The sequence below is a fragment of the Podarcis melisellensis genome (assembly GCF_964234715.1).
Source record: "Podarcis melisellensis genome assembly, chromosome: 3".
Classification (NCBI taxonomy): domain Eukaryota; kingdom Metazoa; phylum Chordata; class Lepidosauria; order Squamata; family Lacertidae; genus Podarcis; species Podarcis melisellensis.
In genome coordinates this window covers 55,690,945-55,712,233 of record NC_138530.1, presented here as the reverse complement: position 1 = coordinate 55,712,233, position 21,289 = coordinate 55,690,945, and the positions used below count along the sequence as shown (strand labels likewise).

Genomic DNA, 21,289 nt, shown 5'->3' with positions numbered 1-21,289 from the left:
AACTAAAAGTACACAATCAATCCCAGCAAGTACCTCCACAAGGAAAGCCCTTACAGTATACAAAGGCCACCACCTCCCTTATATTTATCCTGAACTCAATGGTAGAGCAACTAGGGAGAGCAACTTGGGGAGTGGGTGGCGCTGTGGTCTAAACCACTGTGCCTCTTGGGTTTGCTGATCGGAAGGTCAGCGGTTCAAATCCTCTCAACAGGGTTTGCTCCTGTTGTTCTTTCCCAGCTTCTGCCAACCTAAAAGTTTGAAAGGATGCCAGTGCAAGTAGATAAATAGGTACCGCAACGGTGGGAAGGGAAATGGCATTTCCATGTACTCTAGTTTCTGTCATGGTGTTCAGCCTGAAGTGAGATGAGCACTGCAACCCCATAGTCGCCTTTGACTGGACTTAACCATCCAGGGGTTCTTTACCTTTACTTTTTTACTTAGTAGGCCAGAACAAGCTGAGTATTCTTATTCCAGCCAGGATTCACTAATATGTTCCATGGTACTTTATTATTTCATCTATTTTTATAATGGTCCACCAGAGAAAGATACGCACATCGTTCACACATTGCAATAATACTGGTGACCTGTGTTCAGACTGGAAACATTTGCATTTACATTTATCCAAGAAATACCAAATAGTTGGCACAGGTAGAAATAAATGCCCAACTTTCAGATGTACAAACTTACTTACTATGTCAGCACCTGGAACAAATTAGTTAGTAAGAACAAATTAGTTAGAACAAATTAGTTAGAACAAATTAGTTGGCAGGACTGATGCAAATTAGCAGGCTGCACATTCTAAATGTAAATCCAGGCCATTATAAATTACCATCATCATATAACTTAATCACCTTCATTTGTTGTAGCTGCATTTCCTTTGTGGCTCTGTTAGACTGCCGCCCATTTCTGATGTTAACTTTCTCCTCCAGAGTTTTGAGCCACTCATCCACCTTCAGAAATTTGTCCTCCATCAGCCTCAGTCTGCTTAGGGTAGTGTTTAGTTGCATCCTGACCTCAGAAAGCTTGTGTTGATATACTGTCCAGTCTTGACGTACAGACTCTAGTACTCTGTCTTCCAATTGGGGTATACCCCATGGGATTACTTCTTCCCTGACATGGAGTGCTGCATTAAGCAAGGCCTGTCCCTCAGCACAATGCATCTGTAATTCCTGAAAATGCAGAAAGATTAGCATTAATCATTCCATAATTCCGTACTGAGATTCTGTATTACTGTATAAGCCCCTACATTCAGCTGGCATATATTTGAGACTGCATAAGTGCATTTCAAAGTTCTCACAGACATCAGTTTACAATGAACAGATTATCATATAAAATTTCATAATATTTGCAACCAACACGCATCATTGCCTGTAATACAGTGGTACCTCGGGTTAGGAACTTAATTCGTTCTGGAGGTCCGTTCTTAACCTGAAACTGTTCTTAACCTGAGGTACCACTTTAGCTAATGGGGCCTCCTGCTGCCGCCGCCGCGCAATTTCTGTTCTCATCCTAAAGCAAAGTTCTTAACCCAAGGTACTATTTCTGGGTTAGGGGAGTCTGTAACCTGAAGCGTCTGTAACCTGAGGGACCACTGTAATGAACTTTGGTGGTTGGATACCTATCAATGTGGAAGCAAAATGGGGGTACCCAAAAATAAAATAGAGATTATAACATTCTCCTTATGAATATAGAAGCATATCAGTTTGTAAATAAAAAGAAAAGTATTTTTTAAACTACACTCAGATACCGCCATCAAACAGCCTGATGAGGATCAACAAACCTCCTTGATGTACAGTGTGTTTTGAAGTGTCAGATAAAAAAGAGAGAGAGCAAACAAGAAAAAAGGAAACTTGGGACAAGAACAGTTACGTTCCAGTAAGAACAGAAAATTGGCACACTCAAGGTTCCAATAATTTATAGGGATGCATGAGGATAGAGAAGATGCATGTGGTGAGGTTTCAAACTCCCCTCCCCACATTATACAAGGACATTTCAGGAGAAAGGAAGGAAAAGAAACACACACACACACACACACACACACACGCAAGCTAGCTAGCTATAATAACCCCCCATACATGGTTGGCAGCCTGCTGCAAACTCGAGCTCTCTGGTGCTGTATATCACAGCAGGGAAAGGCCTTAGTAGGATGGTTAAGAAGAATTTCTGTTTGCTTCTTCCTCTCGAATGCCCCCCTCCCTCAAACCCTAAACAAGAACACAAGGTTCCAGGTTGGCTAATGCCCTGAACAGCAGCACTGTTCTTAGGGTATGGGGATACACTGCAGAAGTTACATTTTTTGTGCCACTTGTACTAAATGTTCTTATAAGGCCAATACATATATAAAACTCTACCTGGAGCTTTCCAAGTGTTGCTTCATGTCTCTCTGCATCGCCTTCAAGATGTGACAAGCAGTTGAGTTTGTCCTGTTCTTTTTCTAGCCATGCTTCAAAGGCCTTCAAGTTTATTTGGTACTCTTCATGCAAGCGGACCATTTCTTCAGCTTTAGTTATTGCCTCCTGTTGTTAGAAATAGCTCATTAGTGTTGAAGAGAGAAAGCTTCCTTGACACAGACCAAATATGTAGCGTGGCCTTCTTCAAACAGATGCCCTCCAAATGTCTTCAATGGCCAATGGTCAGTGAAGATAGTCATTCAAACAAATGAAGGACACCAGACGCGGAAAGCTAGTGCAATGTATAATAAAATAATAATATCTGATTTCTCTAACTTGCCTGGCACCTTAAATGGAAGATTACTTTGAATACTTAGGAAAGATATAACTGGGGAACTGATAAAACTAAACACAGCTTTTGCATGTAATTTGATTTACTCGTAAATTAACTGGCATCAAAACTCAACAGTAATTTAAGGTTATCAGTTAAATTAAGCACACAAATTCCAGAATTCCACGAGCAAAGACACAAGAAAAGCTTTGCACACTTTCTTTAAATAACTCTACAAAATGAAAAAAGCCATAGAATTGTCAAGAGAAGCAATACCGTTATCCTGTCTTTGAGAAACTGGTATCTCTCTCGAAGGTCCTGAAGTTCAAGCTGAGTTACATAATGTTCAGTCATGCCCATGCCTTTAATTTCAATTGTCTCTAGCAGTGTGCTGTGACTAAACACTTCTTCCTTAAGTAACTGTTAAACAAAAATAGTGTTAACAACCTGATTAGAAATGTTTAGAAACGACAGTTGCTTCCATAATTTATCAAATATGAATTAAGTATGAAGGTAACAAGAAGTATAATAGAGTTATGCAGCAGTTAATTAAGCAATATCAAAAGCACAATTTTTATAAATTAAATACATTTTTAGAGTAATTAAGTTTTAATCAAGAACATAGGATGGGCATATCCTGTATGTACATGCATAACCAGTGTACACATCAGAGTCTTATTCCCCCCCAATAGCAGCCATCTCACATTAAAGAAAAATTGCTTGACATAGTTTAGAAGTAGTTTATAATGTGTCATGAGAATGCTACTGCTGTAAGAAGAATGTAGAGTTCTTGGCTGCATGTGTGGACGCTGCTACAATTTTTCTAAGAACAGGCTTTTCACAAACCTTAGATTTGCTGAGTGCAGAATTTTTCTCCCTAAGTTCAGCACACTGCCTTTCTGAAGCATTCATGATTGCTTCTATTTTATCCATCCAGCTAGTAAACTGCCGAACATCATCTTGATAACTTGTCCATTTAGAGAGTGCTCCTTCCAGCTGGCTGAAATGTCAATGAATATATGCACACACATTTAAGAAGTTGAAAGAGGCCCATTTATTCATATTTTTTCAAACATGGGCATTCAAGTACACAATGTATGCTTATAGTTTTATATATGTAGCAGCTGGAGAGCAGGCAGTTATTTTTGAACTGCCAGCACTGGCTTTGCTGTGAACTGCCTTGAGACTTCCAGGGTATAGGGCAGTATATAAATTCTAATCATCATCATCATCAACATTCTCATTCTGCTCTTCAGCAGAGCAGCTTACAAATGTCAGTGCCCTAAGACTTATAATCTAAAATACACAACACAAAAGGGAAAGGAATTTGGAGGAAGAGGATGACAGCAAACTCATGCATTGCTTTTAGTTGTGGTAGAAATCTAACATGGACTGTTTGGTCCAGCTGATTTATGGACAGGTTCTCATTCTTGTCTTGTTGGAAAGGAAAAAATATATATGAAGTGATTATGGAATGCTAGAAATCTTTGCACTCCCGTTAAGTCATGTTTTCATCTCCGCCAAGCTAAGCAGTTGGCCCCTTATCTCTCTCGCCCTGACCTAGCCACTGTGATCCATGCGACGGTCACCTCCAGACTGGATTATTGTAACTCGCTCTACGTGGGGCTGCCCTTGAGACTGACACAGAAACTCCAGCGGGTGCAGAATGCCGTGGCGAGACTCCTTATGGGGTCTTCGCTGCAAGATCACATTCATCCGGTACTATACCAGCTGCACTGGCTCCCGGTGGAGTACAGGATCAGGTTTAAGGTGCTGGTTTTAACCTTTAAAGCCCTATACGGCCTAGGACCCTCGTACCTACGGGACCGCCTCTCCTGGTATGCCCCACAGAGAAACCTACGGTCTGCAAATAATAACATCCTCAAGGTCCCAGGCCTCAGAGAGGTTAGGCTGGCCTCAACTAGAGCCAGGGTCTTCTCGGCTGCGGCTCCAATCTGGTGGAATGCTCTGTCACAAGAGACTAGGGCCCTGCAGGACCTGACATCTTTCCGCAGGGCCTGCAAGACAGTTGTTCCACCAGGCCTTTGGTCAGGGCGCAGCCTGACTCCCTCCTCTGGCAACCTGCACAGAATTTTGCTTAATCGGTTGCCATCAATTTGATTTTAATTAATTAATTAATTAATTTTTATAATGATATATTTTTAGAATGTGTGATTATTTGACTGTTTGATTATTTGACTGTTGTTAGCCGTCCTGAGCCCGGCTTCGGCTGGGGAGGGCGGGATATAAATAAAATGAATTATTATTATTATTGTTATTATTATTATACTAGCTCTTTATGAAACTAATTAATGAATAAGGGACAAATTATGGTAGGTGTGATCCTTGATATTCAAATAATGACCAATTCTCTCTTTTTTAAAAATTCATTCACTATATCATTTAAACTGGAATACTCATAAAATTTACTAGGAAATAAAGCTCACAGAATTCACTATAATGTACTTCTGAGCAAACTTGTTTAGATTTGATAGCTGAGAAATTTCCCATGTCTAGTAATCCCCCAGAGTCTTAAATGGTTTTGAACTTCTATTGTTTTCCAGTTTGCATCTGATATCTTGGGTTTATTGTTTTAAAAAGAGAAATTAGAATAACTGAATGCAAAATTTCTGAAAGTGGAAAGTATGGATTCAGCTTATGAATATAGACTACACCTGCCCAAAATAGGCCAGGTTCGAAAGGAACACTCGGGAAATGTCTGTGGGAAAATGACACACTGATAGTTTACAAATTTAATTAAGCATATATCTAAAGGATTTAAAATGCAGTTGTTGTGGGTGGTATCCAACAAAGCACTTCTGCTAGTGCAAAGATTTCTGCTTCTGCAGTGAAACTTCCCTACCCATTCCTCTTCCCATGCACTCCTAAAATCTGGTCCAGAGAGTTTCACTGCAAAGCCAAAAGTCCTTGTAGAACTACTTCATTTGATACCAACCAGTATGTCCAACTGCATATAAGTTCCTTTTCAACACCCTCACTCCTTTTACCTTTTACATTGGATACAAGCAGACAAAAGGGAAGCCCATGTGTCTTTAAGTGTTCTCAGCTGTTGTTCAATGACTGGCACTCCTTCTACTGAAGTATTTTGCAAAACGGAGTCTCCTCTTGTAAGCACCATTTTCATTTGGATTTCTTTCTCCTGTTTCACTGACAGTAGTCCCTGTAAAACAAAAAGATTCTGTTTCCATCCTTATCATTATGCTGTACTCCTTCCACAAAATTTAATTGCAAATCACCAAATTTAATTGCAAAATGAAGTGTTCCACAGCACTACCATAGTTTCAGAAAAAATGTCACAAAGGTAGAAGTAACAGTCTGTTTTTTCCATTAGAAAAAATGATAGAGAGTCCTTTCCTGCTGTTTTTAGAACTGAGCCCTCACACTTGTTGCAATCCTACACATAGAGCCAAAATACCTGATGTATGCAAGCAAGTGCAATTGTGACAGATGACCTATTTTTTCTAATGAAAAGATGTTTAAGGAGGAAGCAAGTAGAGAATTGGAAGATGCATTTAACCATTTCCCCACTAGTTTTCTTGGGGAACTCTCATTCACTTACCTCCAGCTTTGCCATTCTACTGTCCAGGGCATTTTTGTCTGCTGTGAGATGGCAGTAAGATTCTAGCATCTGAATTGCATCTGCCATCCAGTCCTGAAGCTCTTTCAGATCATGAGAGAACTGCTGGTGCTCTGCTACAATTCTGTCCATTCTGGATACCTTTTCCTTAAATTCATACAGATGTTAACATTACCAACCATTCAGATAATCTATCATTCCACTAGAGTTGAAAAAAATCAGAAAGGGAAATCTCAGAAAACTAAAGTCAGGATTAGCCACGGGCCAGAAAGTTAGATCGATGAACTGTCCAAATTTCTTTGCCTTTGAGATCCCCGTCTGTTCCAGCTTTGTGTCTTTACATAATGGGTGTGTACAGCACATGTATAATATGTACTCGTACCCTATGACTGAAATACATACATTTCCTGTTGCATTTAAACTGTACATGTGGTCCAACATTATAGCTATTCATAGGTCTCCATCGCATGTGCAAAACATTTTTAAAAGGGCATTTATACTTTCCATGCATTATGTGTTTTTGTTAATTATGTGGGGCATTTGGTTGAAAGGCAATCTCCTGAGTAACCCTTTGGGAGCCTATGCTACTACATGAGCACTGCATGGGCCCCCAAATGAATCAGAGGTATTGTTAGGCAATACCACTGATCACCATGAATCAAAAAGCCCACAATGTTTATTTCCTTCAAAATAACATGAAAAGAACAACTGGTCTTATGTGAAATGTAGTTTTGAGACTGGGGTATCGTATCCAATGGAATTGAATGGGTGTTCACCCTGTCATGAGACAGGGTGAACACCCATTCAATTCTATTGAATACGACAGCAAACGAACTACAACAGGAACAGCCTCTAAAAAAAAACTAACTCCCCTCCCCCTGTAATTATTTATGATGTTAAGTGGACCTGTTTCAATTTTCCTTAAATGCACTACTGCTGGGTGTGATGGTTTCTCCTTCAACAACCTTTTGGCGATATCCTACACTGGCTAAAACACTATACCAGTTGCAGTACAGCATTGGCCTGACTATGTCTTCTTGCATCTAGAAATCCTGCATCAACTTATATGCTTTATACTACAATTTATGCCCACTCTTATAAGTATTGCTGAACATTTTTATCACTATCTCTGTTAACATCACCAGCACAAGGACATAGGGGACTTCATACAAAGAGAATTGTTTACAGTATTTCAGGACACAAGCTTTCATTTTTTTGTTAGAAGTGTTGCATAAAAGCACACAGGGTGAAAGCGCATTACCTTTGTTACATTGCTCAGAGCAAAATATTGAGAAGATAGCTGAGATACTCTGTGCATGAAGCTTTTGCTGGCAGCTTGTTCTTCCCAAAGCTGCTGAGCTTTTTCTTTTAGCCTGTCGAGCTGAGGTTCATGGCACCTTATTTCCTCAAGGACAGACTGTAAAGCATAAGCATGTTTCTGTTAAGTGTGGGTGCAATAAAGCAAACCACAAAGAAGGCAAGCAGCAAGGAAATTAAAAGGACAGCCATCTGCAAAGATCTGTTATGAGACATAGGCATAAAGGACCGTTCCAGATGATCAGTTCATAGAGCAAGGAATGTGAAATTGTTACCTATTTGTTCTCGGTGTGTGTTCATATGGGGAGAATCTCTCTACAACGTAGTGCCTCTGTTGCTCAGTAATTGAATCCCAATTTTCTGTCTGTGGGGAGGTGCATTAATGCCCCACCACTCCTCACTACCACCTCAATGTGGTTGCATGTTTCACTGACACCATCAGAATGTCTGTGATGTCATTCTTGTGCCAATCCATACTTAATGAGTGGGAGAAAAATCCTGCATAAGCCAAAAGTTCCTGGGTCTAAAACTCAACTTTGTTTGGCTATTGTTTGTTTGTTAATGTGCAGAACTCGAGCATTTTCTTGCCCTTACTATATTTTGTGAACTTTTACACATCCACATCTCCTACATTGGAAGGATAATGTGACCCTCTTCACAGCACACCTCTCTATCTTCAATCTAGAAGTGTATAATAAAGCAGGGCTTTATTATTATTATACTGGCCTCGGTCCAGTATATCTGAAGGAGCGTCTCCTCCCCCACCGTTCTGCCTGGACACTGAGGTCCAGCTCCGAGGGCCTTCTGGCGGTTCCCTCACTGCGAGAGGCCAAGTTACAGGGAACCAGGCAGAGGGCCTTCTTGGTAGTGGCGCCCGCCCTGTGGAACGCCCTCCCATCAGATGTCAAAGCGATAAACATCTACCTGACATTCAGAAGACATCTGAAGGCAGCCCTGTTCAGGGAAGTTTTTAATATGTGACATTTTAGTGTATCTTTCATCTTTGTTGGAAGCCGCCCAGAGTGGCTGGGGAAACCTAGCCAGATGGGCGGGGTACAAATAATAAATAATTATTATTATTATTATTATTATTATTATTATTATTATTATTATTATTATTATTTTATTAGAATATTTTACATGGAATTAGTATTTTTCAGACTATCTTATAAAGGATAAAATGCTATCAGGCTATACCTTGAACTGATAATCTGAATCAGCCTTTGTTTAAGATAAGGCAACAAAGCACGACATCAAGACCTACTGTAACCACAAACATGCATATACATGGAAGGCCTGAAGCCCATATATCATCATCACCTGTAGTTTCTGCTGTTCTCTCCTTTTAGCTGGAAGGTCATGCAGCCGATTGCTGCTATCATGCACCATCATCTTGGTTTCATTTAGCCAGTCTTGAAGAGGTTCAGCACTGGTTTCAAAGTCTTTCATCTGGATCTTTAGGTTCTAGGAAAATATGGAAAAAAGTTTGGCCTTCCAACACATGTAATGAAATATTTAATGCAAAACAGACAAGATGAAGTACTGTTGGGGAACGGCTCTTCTGACATTCAAATTTTTGCTTGTTTTCCAAAGGATCAGCCACATTCAGTTTGGGGCTATTAGAGTCAGCACTGCCATTGGATGCTCAGATAGCATGAAGCATTTTTCACCAGCTTAGGCTGGTGCACCAACTGCAGACCTTGAAGTTAGTTAAAAAATATGAGGGTTAGACTGCTAACTGGTACAGGGCATTTGAAACACATCTTGCCAGTCTTAAAACGGACTCCTAGTCCATTTCCAAGCACATTTCAAAGTGTTGGTGTTTAAACCTTAAAGTCCCAAGGGCTTTGGATCTGGGGGATCATGCAGATCACATTGTTCTGTATGAAGCTGCCTCAGAGACTTTCCTTTAGAATTTTTTTTTTTTTAAATGCATGTATATCCCACCAACATGGATTTAAAAGTAATGCATACTTGCTTTGACTGGGGTCATCTTTGTACTGCTAGTATTTTGTGGGAGGAATTCAAGTGCAAATTGTGCAACTGAAGTGAATTAAACCACTCTGTCACACTAAAACAACAAATAAACTAAAAAGGGGGGAGGGTTATTAAGAAAAGTGTTGGGGAAAAGTCTGGGATGAACTGATGAGCAGGTAGATACCTGAAAACCACACAAACAACTTAGGATAAATGTTCATTGTTGGAAAATGTCCCTACAAACAACTCAGAATGAATGTTCAATAAAGAACAGAAATAGTCTAACTTGCACATATGCTTTGTTCAAGCAGAGCAGAATGATCAATCAAGAAACAGGTTATCTGGAGGAGCCCTGGAAATCATATAGTACTCATCAATTTTAATTTAATTTACTGATCCATTTAAAAACATTTCAAGCCATTTCATGAAAAGCGGATAAACTATTCTATAAATTCTGAAGCAATTCACAATAGGTTACACAAATAAGAAAGCCTTCATGATAAAATACAGCAGTACATTAAAACATCAGTAGTTCTAGTTAGCATAGCATTAAGCATGACTATCCTTAAAGGAAAATAGAAGACTGATGTTTCTAATTAATCTGCTTATTTGCAATTGGTCACAATTACCTCCAAAGAAGTTTCCTTCTGGTGCAGGGTGGAGATAAATTTTTTCCAGTCTTCCTTAGCTGTAGCAACTTTAGCTTGGATAGATTTAGCTTTCTCTTTTGGCAAAATAGAACTTAATAATTCTCCTTTAGACACTACCATGTTTAATTTATGTTGGCCTTTTTCAGTTTCAGATAAGAATTCCTAAATCAAGAGATGGTCTTATATAACTATACAGCTTGCAAGAAATAAATATAAATATAGCATTATTCAAACAAATTAAAAAGGCAAGAGACTGATTGCTTGTTCAATCACTTGTCCCTAAAATTCTACTCAAGTGAAGACTCTGCCTCAGCTCACCCCCAGATCTGTTTTTACTTAGCACAACTGAAATGAGGAGATTGTACACCAAACCTGAAATATATAACTCATGTTCTAATTAATTAATAATGAAGGATTTCCCTCCCTTTTTTGCTAAACAGACAAGCTACTCTTCACTAACTTATAACTTTATCTTCAATTTGCTTCAGCTGTCTGTCATAAAGTTCCCTTTGGTCTTGATTTCCCTAATGTGCAATTGTCCTCTGGAAATCAACAGGAAAAATATCTTCCATTTCAGATGCCTGGGGTTGCATTTTGTTTTTTACAAACAAATGACCTTTTATTTAGATATATACTAAGGAAACTTGAACCTCATATTATCCCAAGAGTTCTGGCAGACAATACTAAGTAGGAACGAAGTGTAATTTCAGGTTCCACTACATTCTCCCCGTTATCAGGTGTATGTGAGTTTTATAAACATACTGCAAACCCCAAAGGACATATAAAACTCTTCTTCTCTTACTGTGTTTTTAATTATATTTATATTTATAGATTGCTTAAACACACACAAAGCATTTAGTAGCATTATTCATGGATACACCTCTCTCTCTCTCTCTCACCTTCTCACCCTCTCTCTCTCTCTCTCTCTCTCTCTCTCTCTCTCTCACACACACACACACACACACACACACACTGCGTTACCCAAATCTTATAAATTAACCTAAAAAAACAAAATGTTTCCTGCAGGGTAGTAAATTTCTTTTCCAACTGTGTTTAAGCACTGTTAAAAATTAACTTTATGCTAAGACCCTCAGAGCAGGTTATGGTTTCAGTTCCAAATTCCTTTGATACAAATGCAACAGGCAACATTATTCAGGCATAAAATGTTGTTTAAGTGGATTTTGGAAATGCTGGAACAGCTTATCAGAATAGCTTATTAGAATTTACCTGTATTTTCTGGATATTGGCCGCAACTTCACTGACATTTTGAGGCACATCAAAACATTTAGCAGTAGTGATTTTTGAATTGACCAGCCATTGTTGGAAGTCTCTGAATACTGTCCTGAATCTCTGCTGCAAGGCTTGCTCTTTACTTTGGCAACCCTTTGAAGCTTGTAGGCAAAGACTTCAGAGTCCCATGTTAGTCAAATGAAAATGTAGATTGGGATTATGTTAGACAAAATGAGGGAGATATTTAATCCAGTACAATACAATACAATACAATACACCAAATTAACATAAACATGTGTTACACAACAAAATACTGTAGTACTGCTGTGAGAAACATAAATAACATCTGCATTGAATCTGTTATCTCTAAGTGAGGAATGATCTAATTCTTAATGCTTTTGCAAGATTTTAATTAAAAAGCTAACATTCAAAGAACATTACGGTTAAGTCACACAACACAGACATGCACAGATTTTTGGTTGTTTGTTCTATAAAGTGAAACTCACCTGTTATATTCCTTAATTAACTGTGATACCTTGGAAGAATAGGTACTCAAATCTTTGGAAAACCGACAAAGGTCATTCAGCTGCATTTTTATATCATCGTTCATATGTTCTGCCTTGGTTAGAGCACTCAATGTTTCCTAGTTGAAACAAAACAATACTAGTAAAATATATGCATTTGCATACATGGAATTATCCCTTCTTCGTGAAATGGATACATTGGCCTGATCAAAAGTCAAAGTGGGATATGTATGGGTTTCATGCACCCACAAACAGCCACTGTGCTCTCCATTTGCTCCTCCCTTTACAATAGATAGGGAAACAAACCAGGAAGCTGTACCTAACTAGAGCTTCCTGTTACATGCGCCCAGGAACTATGGTTAGACCTGCAAATCAGTGAGATTCCAAAGCCAACAACCATAGCTTGGATCCAGACTTCGGGAGTGATCATAAAACAACTTATTAAACTGAGTAACTTTTTTGTTCCCACTATGAGAGGGCTTAGTGCAAGATCTGAAATGCTGCTATGGAGTTTGATGTATATAAGTAACAGCTCTGACTTTACAAATACTGGAGGGAAAAACCATGCTTGTGGCTGGTGTGTGTGTGCAAAAAAACTTGATTTGGATCATTCAAGAGGAGAGGCAAAGTGGGATGTAAGTATTCTAAACTAATTTACTTTTGACACTTTCTTGAAGCCAATTACACTCTCCAAAAGTCTGTTCCAGGTGGTTGGGAAAATCTCTAGAGCAGGGTGTTGCATTCAGAGGGAAAGGGGGAATTAGCCAAAATTGCCTTCTTTTCCTTCCCACCATGCACTGATGAAAAAACCTTCAGTGGACAGAAGGAGCCCTTCCATTCACGGATGGTTAAGTTTTGATTCAAGTTCAAATTAAAATACGGATTTCTCCTATCATGATGGTCCATGATTATTATTCTTGATCCAAAATTATACAAAACTATCAAGGCAGCTGGTTGTAAAGACCAGCAAGAAATTTGGTGAAAAACACTTAACCCAAGGCCAGCAGGACTACTGGTTACCTAAACCCCTTGAAACAGCCCATGGCGATTACTGCGGTGAGGGCTGAGAGAGTTAAACAGAAAACAGTACTCAAAGCTTCTGTGTCCTATTTCTGCCTCTGCTCAGAGGCCCCAGTTTCAGTGCCACGAGGACTGAGTAATGAAATGCAACACGTGTGTATGCAGAAAGCCATGAAATCACTACACTTAGTTTCCACACAAAAATACCCTTCTACAGTTTGCTGTGTAGCTGGTTTTAGTGCTTTCAAAGTTAACTTACATGATTTAGTTCTAAAAGTGCATTCCAAAGTTTCCAGTTTAGCAACAATTGCTTATTACACTCTCTTTGTACAAGCGGTTTCCTCCCAGGCTTTCGCAGCAGAAAAAGAAAAGAGCAGAAAGAGCTAAAACGGAAACAAAATGGTTTTACCTTTTCTCGGTGCCAGCATTCCACCAGCTCTTTGTCTGTCTGCTTACTATCCAGAGGGGTCAGCGTTTCAGACCAGGTTGCGAGGAGTGTGCTGAAGCGCTGCAGGGCCTCTTCCAGATGAGAAGCTTGCATGGTGAATTCCTGCTCTGACCGGGCCATCTGAGTGTCCAGCTCCTGCAAACTGTTTCGGGTTTGGAATGCAGTCTCTTCCCACTGCTTCCAGTCGGAGTGAAGGGCCTGCATTTCGGTCTCTATGTCCTTGCACCCCTGAACAGTTGTGTTCTTTTTCACCGCTGGAGCCAGCGTCTGAACTCTGTTTAGGCGGCCCTCACCAGTCTGTCTGGAATCTATCAGCTCCTGCAATGGAATATCGCCATGGCAACTGAAATGGCTGTGATCCACTTCAGCTGGATAACGGCATGCTTACTACAAAACGACACACAGCATTCTGCAGAAGAGCTACACTGACTGCTCCACGTTCACAAACAGTTTCACCAAATATATATATTTTCTGAACAGTGCCGAGCCTGTGCTAAAATGTAAGTGAAAGGTTAAAATAACAAAGCAGGAAAAAGAAAGGGAAAAGCTGTGCACAAAGTTGCAACATTAGCACCAAGTTACAGAGTTTCAGAATCTAAAGTCCTCATATTTTCCTAGAAAACGAAGTTTGGATTGATTAAAATTAACATGGCATGTGGTCTATTTTATATGATACAGATTGTTGTATATTCTGGACAGTCTTGAACTGAGCTGCAAGGTCAGACGCAGCAATTGGAAATATAGAAACATTCTAGGAGAAAAAGCACCCACAACCCGTGTTTTGTTTTGGGTATGATAACTTAAGGATGGTGTTATCCTCAAATTACCAAGTGGCCAGTTGCCATGTGGTATATGCACTTGTTCCATTATTTCACGATTTCTGATTCTTCATCTTCTTGTTATTACAGTCGTACCTCGGAAGTCAAACAGAATCTGTTCCGGAAGTCTGTTCGACTTCTGAAACATTCAACTTCCAAAGCGCAGCTTCTGATTGGCTGCAGGAAGCTCCTGCAGCCAATCGGAAGCCACTGAAGCCCTGTTGAACGTTCAGCTTCCAAAAGAACGTTCAAAAACCGGAACACTCACTTCTGGTTTTCGATTGTTCGGGAGCGGGAACGTTTGACTCCAAAGGTGTTTGGGAGCCGAGGTATGATTGTATTAACTAATCTTATATAGCCAGTCATCAGCATAAAATCCCTGACTGACTTACTGGGCAAAGAATAAAATACATTATTACAAATACAAAGTGACAGTTTAAAAGACCAACAAAAATAAAACACAGCATAAAACGTTAATGTTTTAGCATACAGAAATACAGTCAGGTAGCAGCTCAATAAATAAAACACAGCTTACACAATGAGAAGCCAAGTTTGTTTAAAATGTTACCTGTTTAAAAAAACTGGATATATATATAGAAAAGCCTTCAACTACTTATGCTGTGTATAATTTTGATTAATTTTAAATAGCTGCAGTTCAGCAGTAGAGCTCTTAACATAATTTGAAGTAGCAGCTAAGCTCTCAGCTGAATTTGTAATATATAATAGTGTTTTCTTTTCTTAATGCTTATTTTACCATGTCTTGACTGATATTTGCTAAAGTTAATAGGTTAATAAGCTACTGCAGTAGTTTCTCACATTAATTTTGGCCAGTTTTTTCTGTATGGCTGATGAATCCCCTGACGCATCTGACCAGCGGTGAAGCTCTTCTTTTGCGGAATTAAGCCAGTCGGTGAATTCATGAACTGCATCGAGGTATAGTAGATGGTCCTTAACAATATCTTCCACTTTCTTCATTTTTTCCTATAAGTGAAAAGGAGGTTGTGTTCAATGCGGTGTTTACAGAATAACAATGCAACGAGTTAGTTTTGCCAGAGGACCTATTTTTGCCTAGTTTCTACCCAAGAAAACAGACCTCCCCAACATCTCATCCCTCTACCTCCTGGAAAGCCTCAGTGATGCTGTGAAGTCAGGTAAGTGCCCCTGCCCTGCCGATCTACTGGTCTGATGTAGGCAAACAAGTCATCTTCAAACCATGGTTTATGATCCTATTTGTTTTCTTAATTACCTATCAGAATTAACCACAGTGCTGGGTGTGGGCATACTACTAAACCATGCTTGACTGAAAATGAATGTGAAAGCTTCCAATCTTCCCCTTGCAGTTGTGCCAGAAGAAGAGAGGAGGACACACAAGCATGGACTTGTGTATATAACAATAAACCACAGTTTAGTTCTAACTGAATCAGATCACTGTGAGTATAAATTATGTGAATGCTGGCAATGTATATTGTTTCAATAATATGGTTCTCTATAGTGGTAGAGTATGACTAGCCTTCAAGATGTTGTTGTACTCTAATTCTCAGCAGCCCCAGTCAATATGGCTAATAGAGATGATGGGAGTTGTAGTCCACTGAATTTTTGAAGGCACCACACTGGCTACCCCAATACAGGGCCTCTTTGCTCTAGCTACACACATGATGAAATATTCTTATAACTGCAGCAATATGTTTTACTCCAAAGGAATATACATGATGAGTCACACATATCTTATGACTGAATCGTTCCCTTGCATCCCAAGACAGCAGAACTGTTTGATTCTTTCAGGATTTGCTTATCCAATAAGCAATGTCAGATAATGAACCATAGTTCCTCCTGCACTCACTGCACTGAACTCTTGCTTGAAGCCACAGAGCAGACAAGATAAACATCTACTTAATTTTTTGTTTGCTTTCTTGAGTATTGTATTGCATAGACTCTACGTTTTACCAGTTACAAAATATTTATTCTTTACTATATTTCCAATAACTTTCTGTCAGTATTTGCCTATTCTGTCAATATTTGCCTGTCCTTTCATGATAAATAGAACCAATTGTATTGGAATGATCCAGACTCAAATCTTAGTTCCTCCTGAGTTCTCTGACAGTTTTTAAGCATCTCATGGTCAGCATAGTGCAAACGATGCCTGTCCCTCTCGCTTTCCTTCTCGGTGTGTTACAGTGACTCAGTTGGATGGAAGTTAGATGAGTGGCCCAGCTGCAACATGGTGTCCACTGCTGATGCTGCTCAGCTACTCCAAAGAAGTTTAAAGCATTTAAGCACAGCATCTTGGATTAATATACTTCCATCTATGTGGGATAGCATACATCATATTTACCTTGACTACTGTTGCAATGTCGCTGAACTGGATTTTCAGTTCCTCTTGAGCAGCTTCTCTGAAAGAATCATCCTCTGTTTTCTCATACAGTTCTCTGGCTTTACCCATGAGCTGGTGCAAGTCTTTAGAATGGTTTTCCACTTCTGCAACAATAGTCTGGAAATGGTCCAGCAGGGAGAATTTCTCTTTCAAGCCATTCTGAGGCTCCAAAGGCTGCTCCACTTTGTGGTCTACTGACTCCAGCCACTGGTCTAGCTGACTTTTCCTCTCCAGATATTCATCCCACTGATGAATCACAGACTCGAGCAAGCTTGCAGTAAAGAAATACACAGTGCATTTAAAATCTTACACCATTTAAGAGAATGAACTAGATTTAGGGCTGCTGTAAAACACTTCCTGCCAATTCAGCCCCCACCCTACCCCAAATCACAGGTGGCAAGTGGGAAAGAAAATGTTGTTATTATTGAGGAGTGAGGGGGAAATAATCGAAATGATTTGGGGGCGGAGAAGGTTACATGTCTCTTACTTAACCTTTTTCATGAACAGTTGTTTGTTTCCTTCTCATACCACCCCCTCCTTATTCTTGAAAAGGACATGTTTTACACAGAAGACGGGCCAGTAGCCATCACAGCCATGCCCCTAAGGCACTCTGCTCAGAACTGGCTAGCTGGTTTTGGCTGGCCCTTCTCTCCCATAGCAACCTGCCAGGCTCCCATTCCTCAATGTTCTGGAGTGCCTCATTGACCTTCCAGAGATACTTTGTCAGGGTGCAGGCAGATGCACGATCAAGGAGGGGACCAGAAATTTTTCTTTCATGAACTTCCTTCCTTTCACTTATCTTAGAATCCAAATCAATGCAAACCAGTCCTAAGCGAATTAATTAATCAATCACCAAGTAAGATGAACTCTCAATGAAGAAAATTACCAAACAATGACCACAAGTATATGTAGAAAGCGAAATAACTTACCTTTGACAACTCAGTGAGGTATTGATAATGCTGCTCCAGAGATCTTTTAATGTTTTCAGTTGGGTCTGTATCGCTTTCTGCCCTTCCTCATTGCTACTTTTAAGGGCTTGTTCACCTTTGCCAATGGCCATATTTAACTTGACCTCTCCCTCACCTTTCATTAAAAGGATCTCCTAGGAAGCAAAAGGACAGTAAAGCTTCAATAGTTTACCCACAAGAAGAATGCCACCCATCAAGTTTTGAAACAAAGACTGTATCATATGTGACATTAGAAAGGATTATCTGTGTAGGTTTTTCTATGGACAATACTGAATTCTAGATTCCTCTTAGCAAGCCCTTTCAGGATTATTATAGAATTACAATAATAGTTCAGCCTGATCCAGCTTTTAAAGTGTTGTCACAACTAGCACTAAAAATGAAATAATATATTGGGTACCCTTGGCCAGTAAGCCACAGAAACGAATGGATAGGTTCAGGTTTTGAAAGCAAGGGGAATTTTGTCTCTTAGAGTGGAGGAGTAATTCTGATTACCATTTGGCCTGCTTGAGGGATGGTGATGATAATGATGCTTTAAAAGGTAAAGGGACCCCTGACCATTAGGTCCAGTCGTGGCCGACTGTGGGGTTGCAGCGCTCATCCTGCTTTATTGGCCGAGGGAGTCGGCGTACAGCTTCCGGGTCAAGTGGCCAGCATGACTAACCCGCTTCTGGCGAACCAGAAAAGCGCACGGAAACACCGCTTACCTTCCCGCCAGAGCGGTACCTATTTATCTGCTTGCACTTTGACGTGCTTTCAAACTGCTAGGTTGACAGGAGCAGGGACCGAGCAGTGGGAGCTCACCCCGTCCCAAAGATTCAAACTGCCGACCTTCTGATCGGCAAGTCCTAGGCACTGTGGTTTACCCCACAGTGCCACCCGTGTCCCAATGATGCTTTGGTTGCCTGTTATTACTCATGGTGGATCCTTTTTTAAAAAAAATGGTGGCTGTTATTTTAGTTTTTAATTTTAGTGTTCACTTCATGGTCACTTGTGTTTTGGTTTAACAGCTGAATATTATTCTTTTCAAAAGTGACACATAAGGTTACAAGCAAGGAAATAAGGACAATCCTGTATTTTCAGCAACCCATTTTTGTCTTTGATCTCTGTTAACTAGAGATTGAGTTTTATCTGGATTTAGGAAGCATATAAGAATAAGCATTTGAAACGTTTGCCACCTGGGTGCCTCACATGCTTTGGACAACAACTCCCATCAGCCCCCACCAACACAAGTGCTGGTAATTGTCACAAAAACTTCTGGAGGGCACCCAGCAAGCAGTTCTGATACAAACAGTTCCACGATTTTGTTACTTCACCTGTATTTGCATGAGGCGTTTCTCCAACACGACTTTGCTCCCAATGGTGCCCTCTGCAGAGGCCAGTTTTTCTTGCACATCTTTCACCCAGGTCCACATACCCTGCAGAGCTTCTTCTAATGCTTGGTGTTCCTGGAGAGCCACCTGAGAGGTCTTCAGCTTTTCCTTCACTACTCTGATTAGGTTATGGTAAGCAGAGAAATGCTGAGAAGCCAGACGGACTTCCTTCCCAGTACTATATCCTTTCTCATTTAAAACCTGTGACTTCTGGGTCAGTTTATCAAAGGATTCTCTAAACAAAAACGGAGAAGAAAGCTTATGGAGTTACACATATCTATGTGTGATATGAAAAACTATGGACAATGTTCATTATTGCAATATAGTTCCAATATGAATGGTAAAAGATTCACATAAGGGTACATGAACAAAACTGTAATCATAATATAATAGTGGGCTCCATAGTCACATTCCACACTGAATCCTTAGTCCTTAATAAGAATTTGGTTGTTAAGGGGACTGAGACTTGCTAGATTGTTGATGTATTTATGTGCCACGACTCACTTATGGCAACGGAATAAAACCTGTATGGTGGATATGAGAAACGGTTCCCTGAACCGATTGCATATTGCAGTATATGCAAACTTCCCTTAACTACTAAGCTATCTTGAATAAAAAAGTTCAGCACTAGACCCATATGCATATCTCACTTGTTTCTTGATTTCAGCACATTTTTTATTTGTCACTGTGCTGGTAAAAATACACATTAAGCAACCTATTTAGGATCGTGTAGGCATTATTATTTAATAGAGCAGGCAAGAAGATAGGCTATTTAGGTAAAGTTTGTTTTGTACCTGGCCACCAGCAGCTCTTCTAGGAATGCTTCCACTTTCTGCACCTCATTTTTCTTATCAGAAATATTCTGTTTGCTCTCACCCAAAGCTTCTGTGCTTATCCTTTCCTCCATTTCATGGAGCCACAAACTCCAGCTCTTGCACAGATCCTCAAAGCTGTGAACAAAACAAAAGCAGAAGTATGCAACTGTTGCTAGATAAAGAGAGAATTCACCTGCTATTACACAAACTGAGAAAGAAATTTGCCTAGATACCAGTTTTACTTTAATGCCTAGTGCATGAGAGCTGCACACAAACTATTTTTGTTCAGTGACGAGTAACCTAAAAATACTCAACAAGGATCTAAATATGTCAAGCAAAACCGTGGGAATTACAGAGAGAATGGAGCTTTCAAAAATGTAAAAGTGGCACAGCTTAATTTTTTATCACAGTCTATGTGGAACTGAAGGCAATGGAAGGATTGTTTCTCCACAGCCTGGCTCATACATTCACCCCTCATGTGACTACAATATATGCTGTATGCATGTGGAGCATACATACATTAAAGCCTAGAGCAGGTTCCCACTTTCAGAGACCACCCCTTGCAACGTGTGGATGGGGAGGGTGGAGTTAGGGCTGATGAGGAAACAATAGGCCAGCAGGGGTAGAGCTAGTGAAAATTGTCCCACTCTCCACCTTACACAAATGTAATTGTATGAGGGGTGCATGCCCAAATATGGTTATACAGGAAATATAAATGTCAAATAAGCCTATTTTGGTTGTTCTATTTTCCCTCCCCTTTCACTCTCTCTCTCTCACACACACACATATTGAGGACAGGATTCACCTAATGAGTCCCATCAACAGAAGGTTTCCTTTTGCACAACAGGGCTTCTCCCTGCTCCCTTAGTGCCCATAAAGCTGGCTCTGGGGTCAAGGAGAACTCTTGGGACAGCACACAGGGGCAAGAAAAGGGGGGATCATTCTGTCTGGTGAACCAAAATGCTTGCCCTGATGAAATGATCAACTTAGCACGATGCTGAATTCCTCCTTTAGGGTTGTAACCTCTTTCCACAGATACTAGGCATCTCCATTTACACATCTAGTTGAAGCAGGAGAAAATGCAGACATAGATTGTTTGGTCCATTCTCTCCCCAGTTGTGCTGTTTTTTGGCCCCATAATCTGCTGGCCTGTGTGACATCCTGGAGACGTGCTCTCCACCAAAGATGAAGGGAGTCAGGCAAATAACGAAGGAGTAGGCAAATCCACAGCCCCTTTTATCCTGCTTCAACTGGAGATTTGAAGTGTCCAATGGTCAGCAATCCTACCCATATCTCCATTTTAACTGTACAAACTAGAAAGAATGACTGTTTGCTATGAGCACATGAATAAAAGTATTCAAAACTGGACTTGTTGCTAATGTTATGTAAGCTAGAGGACTGAGACCACAAACATTCCTCCCTGTAAAGGAAATGTTTTGACATGGTTACCAACAATTTCACA

General features: G+C 40.1%; 1 protein-coding gene and 1 long non-coding RNA gene across 2 annotated transcripts in view; one reads left to right on the top strand and one right to left on the bottom strand.

Moving 5' to 3' along the window:
- SYNE1 (spectrin repeat containing nuclear envelope protein 1) overlaps window positions 1-21,289 on the bottom strand; it is a 274,657-nt gene that overhangs the window by 136,821 nt on the left and 116,547 nt on the right. Inside the window, 17 exon segments of the mRNA XM_081905258.1 lie at window positions 852-1,169; window positions 2,352-2,516; window positions 2,998-3,141; window positions 3,568-3,721; window positions 5,730-5,902; window positions 6,302-6,466; window positions 7,581-7,736; window positions 8,957-9,100; window positions 10,243-10,425; window positions 11,491-11,668; window positions 12,000-12,136; window positions 13,447-13,803; window positions 15,120-15,284; window positions 16,636-16,945; window positions 17,604-17,776; window positions 18,956-19,247; window positions 19,807-19,962. Coding sequence (XP_081761384.1) covers window positions 852-1,169; window positions 2,352-2,516; window positions 2,998-3,141; window positions 3,568-3,721; window positions 5,730-5,902; window positions 6,302-6,466; window positions 7,581-7,736; window positions 8,957-9,100; window positions 10,243-10,425; window positions 11,491-11,668; window positions 12,000-12,136; window positions 13,447-13,803; window positions 15,120-15,284; window positions 16,636-16,945; window positions 17,604-17,776; window positions 18,956-19,247; window positions 19,807-19,962 — 3,370 coding nt within the window.
- LOC309366569 lies at window positions 13,810-18,944 on the top strand. The gene is made up of 3 exons (XR_014166793.1): window positions 13,810-13,985; window positions 15,135-15,236; window positions 18,757-18,944. It is a non-coding gene; the product is annotated as an uncharacterized lncRNA (long non-coding RNA).